At 44.4% G+C, this 13,505-nt stretch overlaps 1 protein-coding gene across 1 annotated transcript in view; it reads right to left on the reverse strand.

Annotated features, from left to right (window-relative positions):
* LOC101163308 (ATP-binding cassette sub-family A member 1) overlaps nucleotides 1–13,505 on the reverse strand; it is a 53,824-nt gene that overhangs the window by 31,898 nt on the left and 8,421 nt on the right. Inside the window, exons 3-4 of the mRNA XM_011473151.3 lie at nucleotides 11,677–11,770; nucleotides 1,788–1,929 (exon numbers count right to left, since the gene is read on the reverse strand). Coding sequence (XP_011471453.1) covers nucleotides 1,788–1,929; nucleotides 11,677–11,770 — 236 coding nt within the window. The remainder of the gene's footprint in view (nucleotides 1–1,787; nucleotides 1,930–11,676; nucleotides 11,771–13,505) is intronic.

Here is a 13,505-nt window from a genome sequence, read left to right on the forward strand (position 1 = left end):
AGCCGAAAAGTCATCTGAAAACCGCCAGACCCAGCCAAAAACCGCCCAACACAGCTTTAGCTTTTGTTGATGTTTTTTTTTCATACTGGACTGATAAAATAAAATATTTTTCTAAATAAAAGATAGTTCAGACTAATAATAAAATGTGTACAATACTGAATATTTCTTCAGCGGGCCGCCCTCTTCCATTCATTTTCTTAACCCGCTCTATCCCGGCTATAACCTGCATCCGGCTCTTTCATCCTGGTGCTGCGCTGGAGCGACCCGACTATCGTATTTAGCGCTCTCTGTGTAGGACACACTGAGGAGCGCGGGGGAAACCAACTTTCAGCTGCAGAGGATGTGAACAGGTGAACAGGTAGAGAGGAAAAGCAGGTGGAGAGGCGGAGGAGGGGCTTTGGCTTCAAACTCTGTCAGAGAGATGGAAACACGGGCGTCAGATTAAGACGCAGCTTTTCCTGCAGGAGTTGAAGCAGAGAATTTCCCTGGGATGATTTTATGAACTCAAACATGGAAACATGATTACCCAGTAGAACTCTTCAAAATAATAAACCTGATCTCTCCACATTCTCAGTGTCTACCATGCATTGATAAACACATCGCTCCATGCAGCGATCAGACCAGAACCAGTAGCTCCTCCCACACGCGGCCACGGTATCATCCTTTAAAGAACATAATGTGCATTTGCAGCGACGTATGCTTCAGACGATCTCCGATTGGCCAATCTCCATGTCAATCAAGTCCCATACTTCTCAGTGAGGATTTTGATTGGCTGGTGAATTTTAAAGAAGTACATTATTTTTATCTTTTCTGGCCCGCGATCTACACTCATGTCATTGAAGATCGACGTAATGAGCATCTTTGAATAATATATACATGCATAATATGTATGATGATGTCAAAACGGGTTGTGGCTCCGGGAGCTTTCTTTTTTATTAGGGGCGGTCCCAAATGGCTCTTTGAGTAAAAAAGGTTGCCGACCCCTGGTATAGGCTGCACTGTGAGCGGGTATAACTGCAGCCCCTCCCTCCTCCGCTCCAAGCGACTTGCAACCATGCAGAGAGGTTTCTCTGCGCACCTTCCTCAACGGTCCCCAGTGCGCACATCTCTTTGCAATTTATGAGCCCAAGAGAAGCTGTTTGGTTGGAGAACATGCAGATTAACTTTTGCCCCACAATCTGGTGCTGCTTAACCCTTTAACTGCCAGGTCAACCAAACGGTAGAGAACATTTAAAAAACGGTGTGTTTTATTCCCCTTTTTTATTTATTTTGTCTTGGTTTAGTAATGAAAAGATTTTACTTTTAACTTTGTTTTATTCACTTGATAAAACCTCAGGGAGCTATTTACTTATTACTAATTTTACTCATTTTTATTTGACCTCGTAAGACAAGGAACTCCCTGCACTTTTGTGTTTTGTTTAATTTATGTTTTACTTTATTAGCTATGAAAACTCTTTCAAGGAATTGTTTATTTAACTAATAAAAGATGCTGCTGAGTCTGTTACTTCCTACACTTCTAGGAGCTATAGGTTTGTTTTTTTTATTTACTTGTTTTTGAAATAAATAGGTTCATTGTTGGCGTTTGTTTTATTCTAAATTCTGATGCCACTGTGTTTACTTTTACTGCAACTGAATATCAGCTGTAAATATCGGCAAATGGCCTAACGGACTTTAACCAAACGGCATCGGTATCGGGTCTGAAAAAAAAAAAGACCAAATCTGCCGAACACTGATGCCCATTGCAACCAAGAAATATCATAACATACGTTCAGCCACACAGAACTCACATGGAGTCGTTAAAGTTTCCCACGATGCCCGGCGACTCGCCAGGGGTCGGGTTCCTGAAGCACGGGTTGTTCGCATTGCACAGAATCCCCTGGATCCATGGTAGTGTTCCGGCAGACGGCATGGCTTTGTTTGGAAAATGGCCTGCAGATGGGAAAGATCTCAGTAAGGGTGACAGTAGATCAGCAGCTGAGACTCATGGGAAATGTAGTTCAAGAGCTTGAACAGCACAGATCTGCTTCTTGTGGTTTTTATCTTAAGAAAAGAAATCCAACATCTACTTTATGTAAACATTGTTTAACATCCTTGATAAATACAATTTTATTTGATCAGCTTTTATATAAAAATTCAATAAAAAAAAGATTTAACACAAATGAGCAACTTGGTGTGAGTTGTCATGGCAACAACAGTCATCTACGTCTTTATTTTTTTTAAGTTGGGTAATCCAGCTTCTAAAACCTGATGAACCTCCAGCAGATGTGTTTGTAGTCAATCAGACACTTGAAACACCAACAATGAAGACACTACTCCGATTGGAACGAAAGCAAGTGGAACAGATGAGGGACAAATAAATATGGAGAACACGGAGCTTTTACTCTTTTCCTGCTCTCAGTTTTAAATTCATTCACGGTAAAGTTGGTGGGTTTTAAACTTTCCATCCCACACTGAAGAGGGTCAAAAGATTCCGCCTTAAAATCATCTTGACACTGAGGGATTAGTCCCTCCTCTTGAGAACGGTGCGCTCATCATCATGAGTTCGTACATCTGTGCCTCTCCTCACGTTGCTGTGTTTTTGCCTCCAACCGTCCACAACAGCTCGTCTTTATCTCCTGCCTCGTTGGAACTGAGCGAGCACACGCTCACCTGAAGCACGGCGGGGAGATAACCTCTGATTGGCTCAGGGTTACAGCATCGCCGCTGCAGGTGTGACCTTCGCCCTGCAGCTTCACGGCGTGCAAAGACGCTGCTATCAGAGGCATTTTCTGCCAGCTGCGCTCTTTTCAATCGGGAGCGATAAGATAAGAGGCGGAGCAAAAGGAGGTCCACAGGTCAGCCAGCAGGCTGCCGCCACTGCTCAACGCACCCCGCACTCAATCAGTAATCAATAACAAAGTGAAAAGAAATGGAGAAACCACGGATAGATAAATAAATAATCTAAATATTTCCTTTATAGAAACCTCTTATAAACTCAGAGAGGGTCTAATATCTTTACAAAAGTTCTGTTGAAGTGATTAAAAACAAAATGTTTTTGAAAGCTGGGTGGAGGGGAAAAAGACAAACGTCAGCAGAATCAGGAATGTCTGAATGATCTTTATGGCTCAAGTTCTCAGCTCTTTCTTTAAGGTCGGTTTGTTGTCTGAACGTTTCTTTAAGTGTGACGGAGGATCGTGAAATCGTGCTGCGGGACTTCCTGTCTGATTTGAGGCAAAGCATCTGAACTCACAGTCATGGTTTACGTTGCAGCAGTACTAGAGCATCAACCTGCTGCTGATCGGCCACATTGATTATTTATCAGATTATTTATTTATTTGGACATTCTGAGCGGTGGATTTGTCCACAACACCTTCACATCCTGTCCCACCAGAACCAGGCTCAGCCGGTTTGTCACCAACATTTATGGAGGAAATCTTCAGATATTATTTTAAAATCTGTACCGTAACCTTTATTTACAGACACAGCCTCTCAAACTTTGTTTTAACTCTATTCAAGAAGACGTTAAAGGCTTTAGTGAAGGTTGGGTTCCCTCTGTGGATCATCTGGAAGTCACAATGTGAATATCTAAGTGTAAGCCGGAGGGGTTCGAGTCCCTGCTCACAAACCAGAAAAAGGGGACAGTCTGAGGGTGACAGACGGGTTATGGCAGCCTACTTTGTATTGTCAGTAATAAAGAAAAGTGTGAACCATGGACAGCATACCACTGGATTCTGCACAGTGAAAATGAAGCCTAAAGTGGGTCGGATTTGTTTATCAAAGTTTGCCCCGCCCACTTCAACAACTTCAGGTGGGAAAAAGTCAAACTTAATTACGCACTCCTATGAAAATGATGTTTTTGCTGTTCTCATAAACGAGGACATATATGAAGAAAATTAAGAGGAAAACTGTATTTCTAAGCATTTTTTCAAATTGTTTTGAACCAGGAACAGACAAAAATATGCTGTTTTTCAAACAGCATATTTGTTCCATTAAAAAATGTTGGGTGGGCCACAGCCTCTCTGCTCTGCTCCATTCTGATGCAGACCAATAGATCCATGAACGTCTTTGTTTTCCTCGTCTGAGCTGGAATCTGGATCTAAACCAGGGGTGGCGTACACACGGCTCTCGGCCAATCAGCATGCCGCTCCTTGCGTCTCATCATATTTTTTACATACTGTGCCTCATTTCATAGTTTTTTCCCTCTTAAACCACACTCAAACCATCAGAGGGTTTTAAAAATAAATAAAAAAACAATAATAAATGTAATTTGACAGAGTGTGTGTGTGTCTTGATCCTGCTCCCGACACATACGTGACTGCCAATCATTTGAGTGGGTTACGCCCAATGTTGGAAAAAATGAGTAAACATTTGATGTGCGTGCAGACTGTTACCCTCATGGTCAAAATGGCTTAATTCAGAGTATAAAGTGAAACACAGGACGTTTCTGGAACAATGGATAGAATCTTACTTTTTTACTGAACGGAATGGCAAGTCACTATGTTTATTATTATGAGCTTTTGGAAGCAATGAAATTGTTCTCTTCCTGATCATCTGACACAAATTGTCTCCTTTATTAACAAGTTGAAGCTTTTCTAAGTGCACATTCAAAAAGGCCATCATCCCACTCTCCTTCTTTGTGCAGCTCACAGCAGAAAGCTGCAATCCAAATGAATAAAGCACAGAATGTGACACCACACAACTGGACGGAAACTTTACTTTGTGGTTTGAGGAGCTACAGCAGAAACAACCGCAGGTCACTTTTCTCATCTACCCTTTAATGCAGAGACTGACTGCCTGAGATCCCCGCTTGTCACTGATGAGGCAGCGAGCGAACCGGAGATGATTGAGCTGAAATCTCTTTTGAAAGAAGGCCCTGTTATGTTTTGGAGAACAGAGAAATACCCGTCTGTCAAAGAGCTGCTCTCAAGCTGCTGTCGATGTTCTCCTCAATGTCTGCCCGTCCCTGTTTATTACCTTGAAACACGTGAAAATCAAGGCATCGGTCCGTTCTGACCAACACTCACGTAAAGGAACTGATCAAAGGGGCTACAACTGAATATAAACCTGATCTGCAGAGGATCATTAGAAACAAGAGAAATCCCACTGAGATCATCATCCATCACTGCAGCAAGGTGAGAAATTCTGAAATGTTGTTTGGAAAACGCACCTGACTGAGCATGCTGATGTGAATATTTCAACATTCCATCAATTATCAGTTTTTCATGCAAAAGTCAATCATTAGTTTAAAAAAAAAAAAAAAGTTAGAAACGTAAAACATTTTTACATCTGAAATGTAATATATTTAATGTATTTATTGTGAATAAGAATTACTTAGACACCAGAAGGATAGTCTGTCCAGATGTTTGTGTATTTGTTGGTGTAAGTGTCATTGAAAGAGGAATTTTGAAATACAAAGAATTACCAGTTAAATGCTTTTGGATAAACAATGAAATATTCAGTTTTTATCATCGTAAATCTGACCTCAGATTTAGACTTACCAGCCATCAACCTGAACACACGTCACTGAGTAGTTGTGTGTCAGAGAGAGGCAGAGAAAAGAGTGAGATGAGAGAGAGGTGCCTGTGTGTGTGGAGGGGGTATCTGACCTCCAGGGTAGTCGCTGTGTTAACTCTGGCTAAGCTGCATTTGCTGTTGTATTATAGGGAGAGGAGTGTGTTATGGAAAATAATACGGCTTTAATTGTGTGTTTGTGTGAGTACGTCTTGGCAGATCAGTGTGTGGTGTGGCTCTTTGACTCTCACAGTGAAAAAATTCGGCTCTTGGTGTCAAACTTGTTCGCCACCCCTGCTCTAAACTGTACAGCTGGATAGCTCTGATATTGCTGCCATTTTTGCTGTTAGTTTGGTGGTGTGAGGCTGTAAGCTAGCGGGAGAGCTGGTAAAAAGAGAGCCCTCAGTTCCGGGGGGGGGGGGGGGGGGGGGGGGGGGGGGGGTGAAGGGCAGGGTTGGTCTGCACCAACAGTTCCGCCCAAAACTCAGAGGTGAATTTCTGTTCAACTCCTGCCGCTCTGCAGAAACTATGTCCAAGAGATTTACACACGTTTTTTTGCCGTTTTTGGCTAAAAACGGCAAAATCATAATTAAAAGACCACTGAAAACGCTTCTACAACAGATCAACAGAGACAGACTTTAAAGCTCTGTTGGGGCCGCCCACCACCCAATCAAAATGTACACACTAAAATGAGTGCAACTTTGAGCTCTATCAACAACTGAATTAAAAATACCATCTTCCCCCAAGACGTTACAATAATAAATGAAGAATGAAAACAAACAAAACTTCAGAAACCAGAAAGTACAAAGATGTATTTCTGTGTCAAACAGGAATTTTCAATATGGAAGTTTGAGTTTGAGATCTGCTCACTTGGCTAATTTGCCTCTAGTGGTCATTGGAGGAACTGCAACGTTTGCTACTTCCTAGTTTGTGTTATGGGGGTCTCCCTGAGAGACAGGTTTAGATCAGTCATTCGGGAGAAGCTCTGAATAGACCTGCTCGTCCACATGGAGAGCTGAAGGTGTGAAGGAGGGAATCCCAAAACCTTCTTAGTGAGGTATTATGAGGCTTTTTTAACTGGGAGAAGGATCTGCGGCAGAGTCTGCAGAGATTTCACATCTCAGGGAACCCCTCAGAGGTGGAAACGGGACTTCTATACTTTCTTTCTGAGGCTGCTGCTTCCATGACCCCGCAAGTGGAAGGTAATGATCCAAATTGGTGATGGCATGTAGAAAGACAGCTAACGCTTCAACAGATCGCTCCGTTAAATGCAGTCACAAAGCTGTAAATGAGGAAAACCTCTAAGATTCCCATCATCATTCAGACAAACGTCTGTGTTTGGGCTCAGATGTGGAGGTGTCCTCTGAAACACGGATTTGAACCTTGACTCCATGTTTCAAACCATAACTCCTCTGTTCCTGCGGCACACCTGGGACCATCAAGCAGATCCGCCTCAAAATCAGTTGCTGCAGTTTCTTAAAATCATCTTTTAGCTCAAACCAGAACAGAGTGAGCCTCTGTTTTCCTGTGTTCGGTTGCTTCCGTCATAAGAAGTTTAACTCCTTCAGGAGATTTCTGCATAGACTTCAGCTTTGTCTCACTTCTGTATTCATAAAACATGAATGAAAAAAGCTTCAGCTTCTTCAATGTGCAGCTTCACCAGCATTTTTATACGTTTGCAGTGTATCCCGTTTATTTTTTATATTTTCTTTTAAAGTTGTCATTAAGCCACAGCTCCGTTCAGACAGACTCAGAAAACAGCAAACGCTTTTTTTCTTTTGTTTGGATCAAAAGGGCAGATTTTCTGCAGTGTGTGTTGTAGTGTGTGTGTTGTAGTGTGTTGTAATACTTCTCCATTTCTGCAGAAAACCCCAAGCAGACGTTTTAACGACACAGTGAATGGGGCAGCATGTTTGCACAAGAAAACATCATGCAGCTGAGGGCTAACTGCTGGGTTTCACTATTTCCTTGAAGCAGCAGAGTAAATCTACACTCTGAGGTCCTCAGTCTTTCAAACTTCTAATGACAGAAACCGAAACTGTTGTTGTTCAGCTGTTCTCACTATAAAGAACGTACAAAAGAGCTGAATTTACCCTGAATTTTTCAGCTTCAGGAGGCGGGGCTTAGATCAGACTTCATTCTGATTGATTGATACGTTTTATTTATTTATTCCATCCGTGTCCCAAGAGAAAAACCACATCTGGGCTTGGCTGGAGTTTTCACTAGGGCTGAAGGGAGGCAGGAATCTTGCTGTTATTGGAAAGCACAGGCATGAAGAATGAAGCGGCGTGGGCGAAGGATGGATGGACGGATGGAGCTGAGCAAACGAAAGCCTCCCCCTCCACGTTTAGAGAAGTTATTAGTTGCCAGGGCAAACAATGGTGTGGAATAAAGGTGGGATTTTGATCTGAGACAAATGAGCGTCTGCACAGAAAAGGCTTTGGTAGGACTGAAAGGAAAATCGTCCTGATGCGGCGGCAGCGCTTTGAACAGTGTAAACACGCTAGAGCCGCGGCGCTGAGGTGGATTCTGTTGCCCAGGTGAGGTCAGCTCTTCTCTGATCTGCTGGAACTTTCTCCGAGGCCTTCAGAATCCAGGGTGGCGAGTACGAACATGTCGAGATCATGAATCACTGCAGAGGCTGCGGCAGGAGCGCCCTGACTTCTCCTGCTTTCACAGGCAAACAGGAAGACCACGGCTCCTGAAGAACAACTGCCGTCATGTGATGGATGCAGCTCCGTCAGCGTAACACTGAGCTCAGTTGCATTCCTGTCCCGCTGGTTTCACGCCTGCAAACATGGAGCCCTGAGGCTGTACCTTTCATGTGGGATCCACCTGTCTGCGGCTTCAGAAACACTACAGTCTCATTCTAGATGGATTAGGGGAGGGGTCAAAGGTGAGGAGGAAGCAGCTCAGCAGACTGGCAGAGGCAGGGTGACCCCAACAGCGGGTCAGGGTTTGACCTGTGGCACGTGCAACTAAACAATATTCAGGAATCAGAGAAATTCCATCACCGCCAGCTTCTCCTGTAGACCTTAATCTCCCTGAAAAGTCAATACACAGCTCTGTGTTTGCTTCACTTTGTTGTGGTGGTGTGTGAGCACCATCAGCAGCTCCAAGCAAATCCAGCAGCTGGAGGACCAGCAGCCAAAATCAGTGTTCCTCCTCATTTTGTTTATTTAGCTCATTTTTGAGCTTTAATAACTTTATCAATTCTGAACTTTGTGGCCTGTAGATAAGCACATGGAACAGAATGACACACAACCATAAACGACTTTGATAAACACCACGAGGAGCTCTGTGTCAATAACTTTCTTTTTAACTCCTGCATCAGATGGTTATCGCATCCGATAACCCGGATTCTGAAAAGTGACACCAGAATTTCGGGAAGGTATCAACCGGCTGCAGCAGACGGATCAACCGGCTGCAGCAGGCGGATCAACCGGCTGCAGCAGACGGATCAACCGACTGAAGCAGACGGATCAACCGGCTGCAGCAGGCGGATCAACCGACTGAAGCAGACGGATCAACCGGCTGCAGCAGACGGATCAACCGGCTGCAGCAGACGGATCAACCGGCTGAAGCAGACGGATCAACCGGCTGCAGCAGGCGGATCAACCGGCTGAAGCAGACGGATCAACCGGCTGAAGCAGACGGATCAACCGGCTGCAGCAGGCGGATCAACCGGCTGCAGCAGGCGGATCAACCGACTGAAGCAGACGGATCAACCGGCTGCAGCAGGCGGATCAACCGGCTGCAGCAGACGGATCAACCGGCTGCAGCAGACGGATCAACCGGCTGCAGCAGGCGGATCAACCGGCTGCAGCAGACGGATCAACCGGCTGAAGCAGACGGATCAACCGGCTGAAGCAGACGGATCAACCGGCTGCAGCAGACGGATCAACCGGCTGCAGCAGGCGAATCAACCGGCTGAAGCAGACGGATCAACCAGCTGCAGGAGATCAACCGGCTGCAGCAGACGAATCAACCGGCTGAAGCAGACGGATCAACCGGCTGCAGCAGACGGATCAACCGGCTGCAGCAGGCGGATCAACCGGCTGCAGCAGACGGATCAACCAGCTGCAGGAGATCAACCGGCTGCAGCAGGCGAATCAACCGGCTAAAGCAGACGGATCAACCGGCTTCAGCAGACGGATCAACCGGCTGCAGCAGACGGATCAACCGGCTGCAGGAGATCAACCGGCTGCAGCAGGCGAATCAACCGGCTGAAGCAGACGGATCAACCGGCTGCAGCAGACGGATCAACCGGCTGCAGGAGATCAACCGGCTGCAGCAGGCGAATCAACCGGCTGAAGCAGACGGATCAACCGGCTGCAGCAGACGGATCAACCGGCTGCAGCAGGCGAATCAACCGGCTGAAGCAGACGGATCAACCAGCTGCAGGAGATCAACCGGCTGCAGCAGGCGAATCAACCGGCTGAAGCAGACGGATCAACCGGCTGCAGCAGACGGATCAACCGGCTGCAGGAGATCAACCGGCTGCAGCAGGCGAATCAACCGGCTGAAGCAGACGGATCAACCGGCTGCAGCAGACGGATCAACCGGCTGCAGCAGGCGAATCAACCGGCTGAAGCAGACGGATCAACCGGCTGCAGCAGACGGATCAACCGGCTGCAGCAGACGGATCAACCGGCTGCAGCAGACGGATCAACCGGCTGAAGCAGACGGATCAACCGGCTGCAGCAGGCGAATCAACCGGCTGCAGCAGACGGATCAACCGGCTGCAGCAGACGGATCAACCGGCTGCAGCAAACGGATCAACCGGCTGAAGCAGGCGGATCAACCGGCTGCAGCAAACGGATCAACCGGCTGAAGCAGGCGGATACACCGGCTGAAGCAGATCAACCAGTGGCATTAAATTGATGCGTTCAAGTTGACCATTGGAAAATACAGATTCAACCGACCACAGCACTCACACAGTCCAACAGCTTGGGGGGGGGGGGGGGCACGCCTGCTTACCCCCCCCGGGTCCTGACTGAGGGTTCCTCTATGGTGACTGACCAGCCACAATCCCTCTTTTGCATTTGGAGAAACATTATGAAGAGCATCATCTTCACAAGCCCAAATGAAAGCAACCATCTGAGATGGACAATGAGCCAAAACGATATCTCTGAATTGCTTAACATTTTCCCGAAGCAGCTTGATACAGAACAATGGTGTTCTTGCAGAACGTGACCTCATAGTCAGCTGTTGCTTTTCTCCCTCACACCCAAAATATCACAAAAGAAATTAAATACAAAGAGTTGAAGACCCCCTCTGATGAAAATTGTTTTTTCGGTGTTTTCAACAGGTTCCTGTAGCCTTTTGTCTGATGATGGAGGACATTTATAAAGAAAATTAAGATAAATATTGCATTTATGACCATTTCTTTATTCAAATTGTTGTAAATCAGGATCAAATGAAAAAATGGATAAAAAATTCTCTTTGTGACTTAGAAAATATGCGGAGCGGGCCACGGGCTTCCAGCACTGTGAACATCTGTTCTCCTGCCGGTTCTCCTCTGGCAGAAGAGAACGGAATCTCTTTCAAAAGACATGAACGTTTTCCTGACTGTTTCTCACGTTTGTCTGTGATTAGCTTCTGCTAAACACTAAACACATCTGTGTTGAAGCACAAACTGTTGTGTTACAGTACAGTTTTCTGTGCTATAACTTTTAACCTTTCTGCTGCTCACTTTAGGAAAAACTATTCCAGATCAACCTCCCCCACTAAAAGATAGTTATTCATTTAGAAAAATGCTTACATTTCTCTGGCTGTATTACATCCATAAATTCACATTGGTAATGCTGATAAATAACCGGTAACATAACAGTTTGTTGTTGACTGAACATTTATGCAGGTTTAATAAAATCTGTTTGTTTTCTTTAGAAAGCACAGTTTAATTTGTTGATCAGGTATTAGCTTGTATTTTCCTTTAAATTCACTTAGTTAAATTAAAAAGTGAAAACAGGTTTTCATGTAATCTGTGATGAAAAAAGCAAAGTTTCTTGTTAAACTCTCCAAGTGAAGGATGAACTGGAGGGAAGCCTGTAAACTAGCTTCAGACTAAAACAAGCATGAAGAAAAGTCACGTCTTTTACATTCGATTGTTCTCAATTTGTTTACTGATTTACTGTTCAGGCGGATCTGCTGCTAAACCATCCAACAGGAAGGTGGTGGACTCACACTCATGCTGCTCGTAGGGAGGGTAGTTCAGGCGCACTGCGATGAGGATGAAGAAGATGAAGAGCGGCCAGACAATTTCCACCAGGAGCTGGAGCTGCAACCAAACACATGAAAGAAAAAATGCATTCAATGACGCCAGGGATTCCTCAGAGCTCAATTAGATCCAGACCTGTCAGGAAAACTCAACTTTTGCTGACTGACTTAGTTCATAAAAGCTTAAACTTGTGATCAGAACCATCTGAGACTCCAACACAGAATTGAGTTTGATTCTTTATAGCCTTGTTTTCGTGGTGTCACTCTGAAACGTCACCAGGACTCAGCTCCTGTCCTGAGCGTGCACGAGGCATGCGACACACATGAGACCAGAAAAACAAGGAAGTGAGTCATATGAGCTCTTCAGGTGAGCGGGAGCTTATTTTCAGCTCAGTTGCAACACAGAGATCTACAAAGGGTTGAGCAACAAAAGAATAGAAAAGTGAAAGTTACAGAGCTGATGGAACATCTGGCTACAAATGAGCTTCACTCTTTACAGCCGAGTAAGACAATTCGGTAGAGAAGGACCCAACAAACGGATTTTGGAGGAATCTCTGTGTGCCGGGAACGCAAATCGCAAGACAGAGCTGTTTTTTTATTAAAGAACATTACCACTTGGATTTTTTGATGGTGCGATTACGCCGATCCCCACAAATTCCACTATTTGCCGCACCTTTTTCTTGACACGGCAACTTCATCCAATGACTGCAACTTTGGTTTAGCTGGGTTAGTTCTCATTTGGAACAAGTTCTGTCGTGTTTCTGTCATGTGAGGCCAGCACGATTCTTGCAAAAAAAAAAAAATAGGCTGCAGACCAGATTTCCCTTTAGGAGGCATTTATAAGTAAAAACACTCAAAGCTCGCAAGAAAACATACACAATTTCCTATCAACCCCTCTGACCAATCCTCTGCCTCTCTTCCCCTCTAGGCATTCTGGTTAATGTAGTCATATCATAAGTTCCACATGTCAAAAGGTCCCCACCAATCAAACGTATACATCATCAGGGCCCGTACATCATGCTTTTGTGATGATGACATGACTGATGATGTCTGTCATTTTTTAACAATAATCACAGTTGAAAATCCAGCTCAACAGTTCTCATTCTAATGTTTGTGTTGCACCACAAACAAAGGTCTGCAATTGAAAAGAACTGTTCAACTGTGAAACAAACGGGAAGAATAGCTGAAAGTTGTACTTTTTTATGTCTGCAGGTTCTTGCCATGAGTGTGACTTTACCATGTATGTGAATTTACCGGAGGTGTAAATAACTGTTTGTGTAAATTTATCACATGTGTAAATTTACCATTTGTGTCAATTTAACAAGTGAGTTTACAGTTTAAGTAAATTAACCGTGCATGTTGATTTACCCTGTTATCGACTGGCAACCTATCCAGGGTGTGTCCAGTCTTCTCCCAACAGTAGCCAGGACAAGCATCCGCAACCCCGTGACCACGAAAGGGATTAGAGCTGGTTCAAAAAATGGATGTATGGATGGAAGGTTGTAAACTTACCATTTTTGTTAATTTTAATATGTGGGTAAATAACTATGTATTCGAATTTAACACGTGGCAATTTACTGTGTGTTATTTTACCATATGTGAATTTACTGCGTGTGTGAATTTACCATGTGTGTTATGTGTGTTATTTTACCATCTGTGTGAATTTACCATGTGTGTGTTATATGTGTGTTATTTTAACATCTATGTGAATTTACCATGTGTGTAAATTCATCATGTATATGAATTTAACGTGGGAATTTACTGTGTATGATTTTACCATGTGAATTATTTTACCG

Source organism: Oryzias latipes, chromosome 10 (assembly GCF_002234675.1).
Source record: "Oryzias latipes chromosome 10, ASM223467v1".
In the NCBI taxonomy this organism is placed as follows: Eukaryota; Metazoa; Chordata; class Actinopteri; order Beloniformes; family Adrianichthyidae; genus Oryzias; species Oryzias latipes.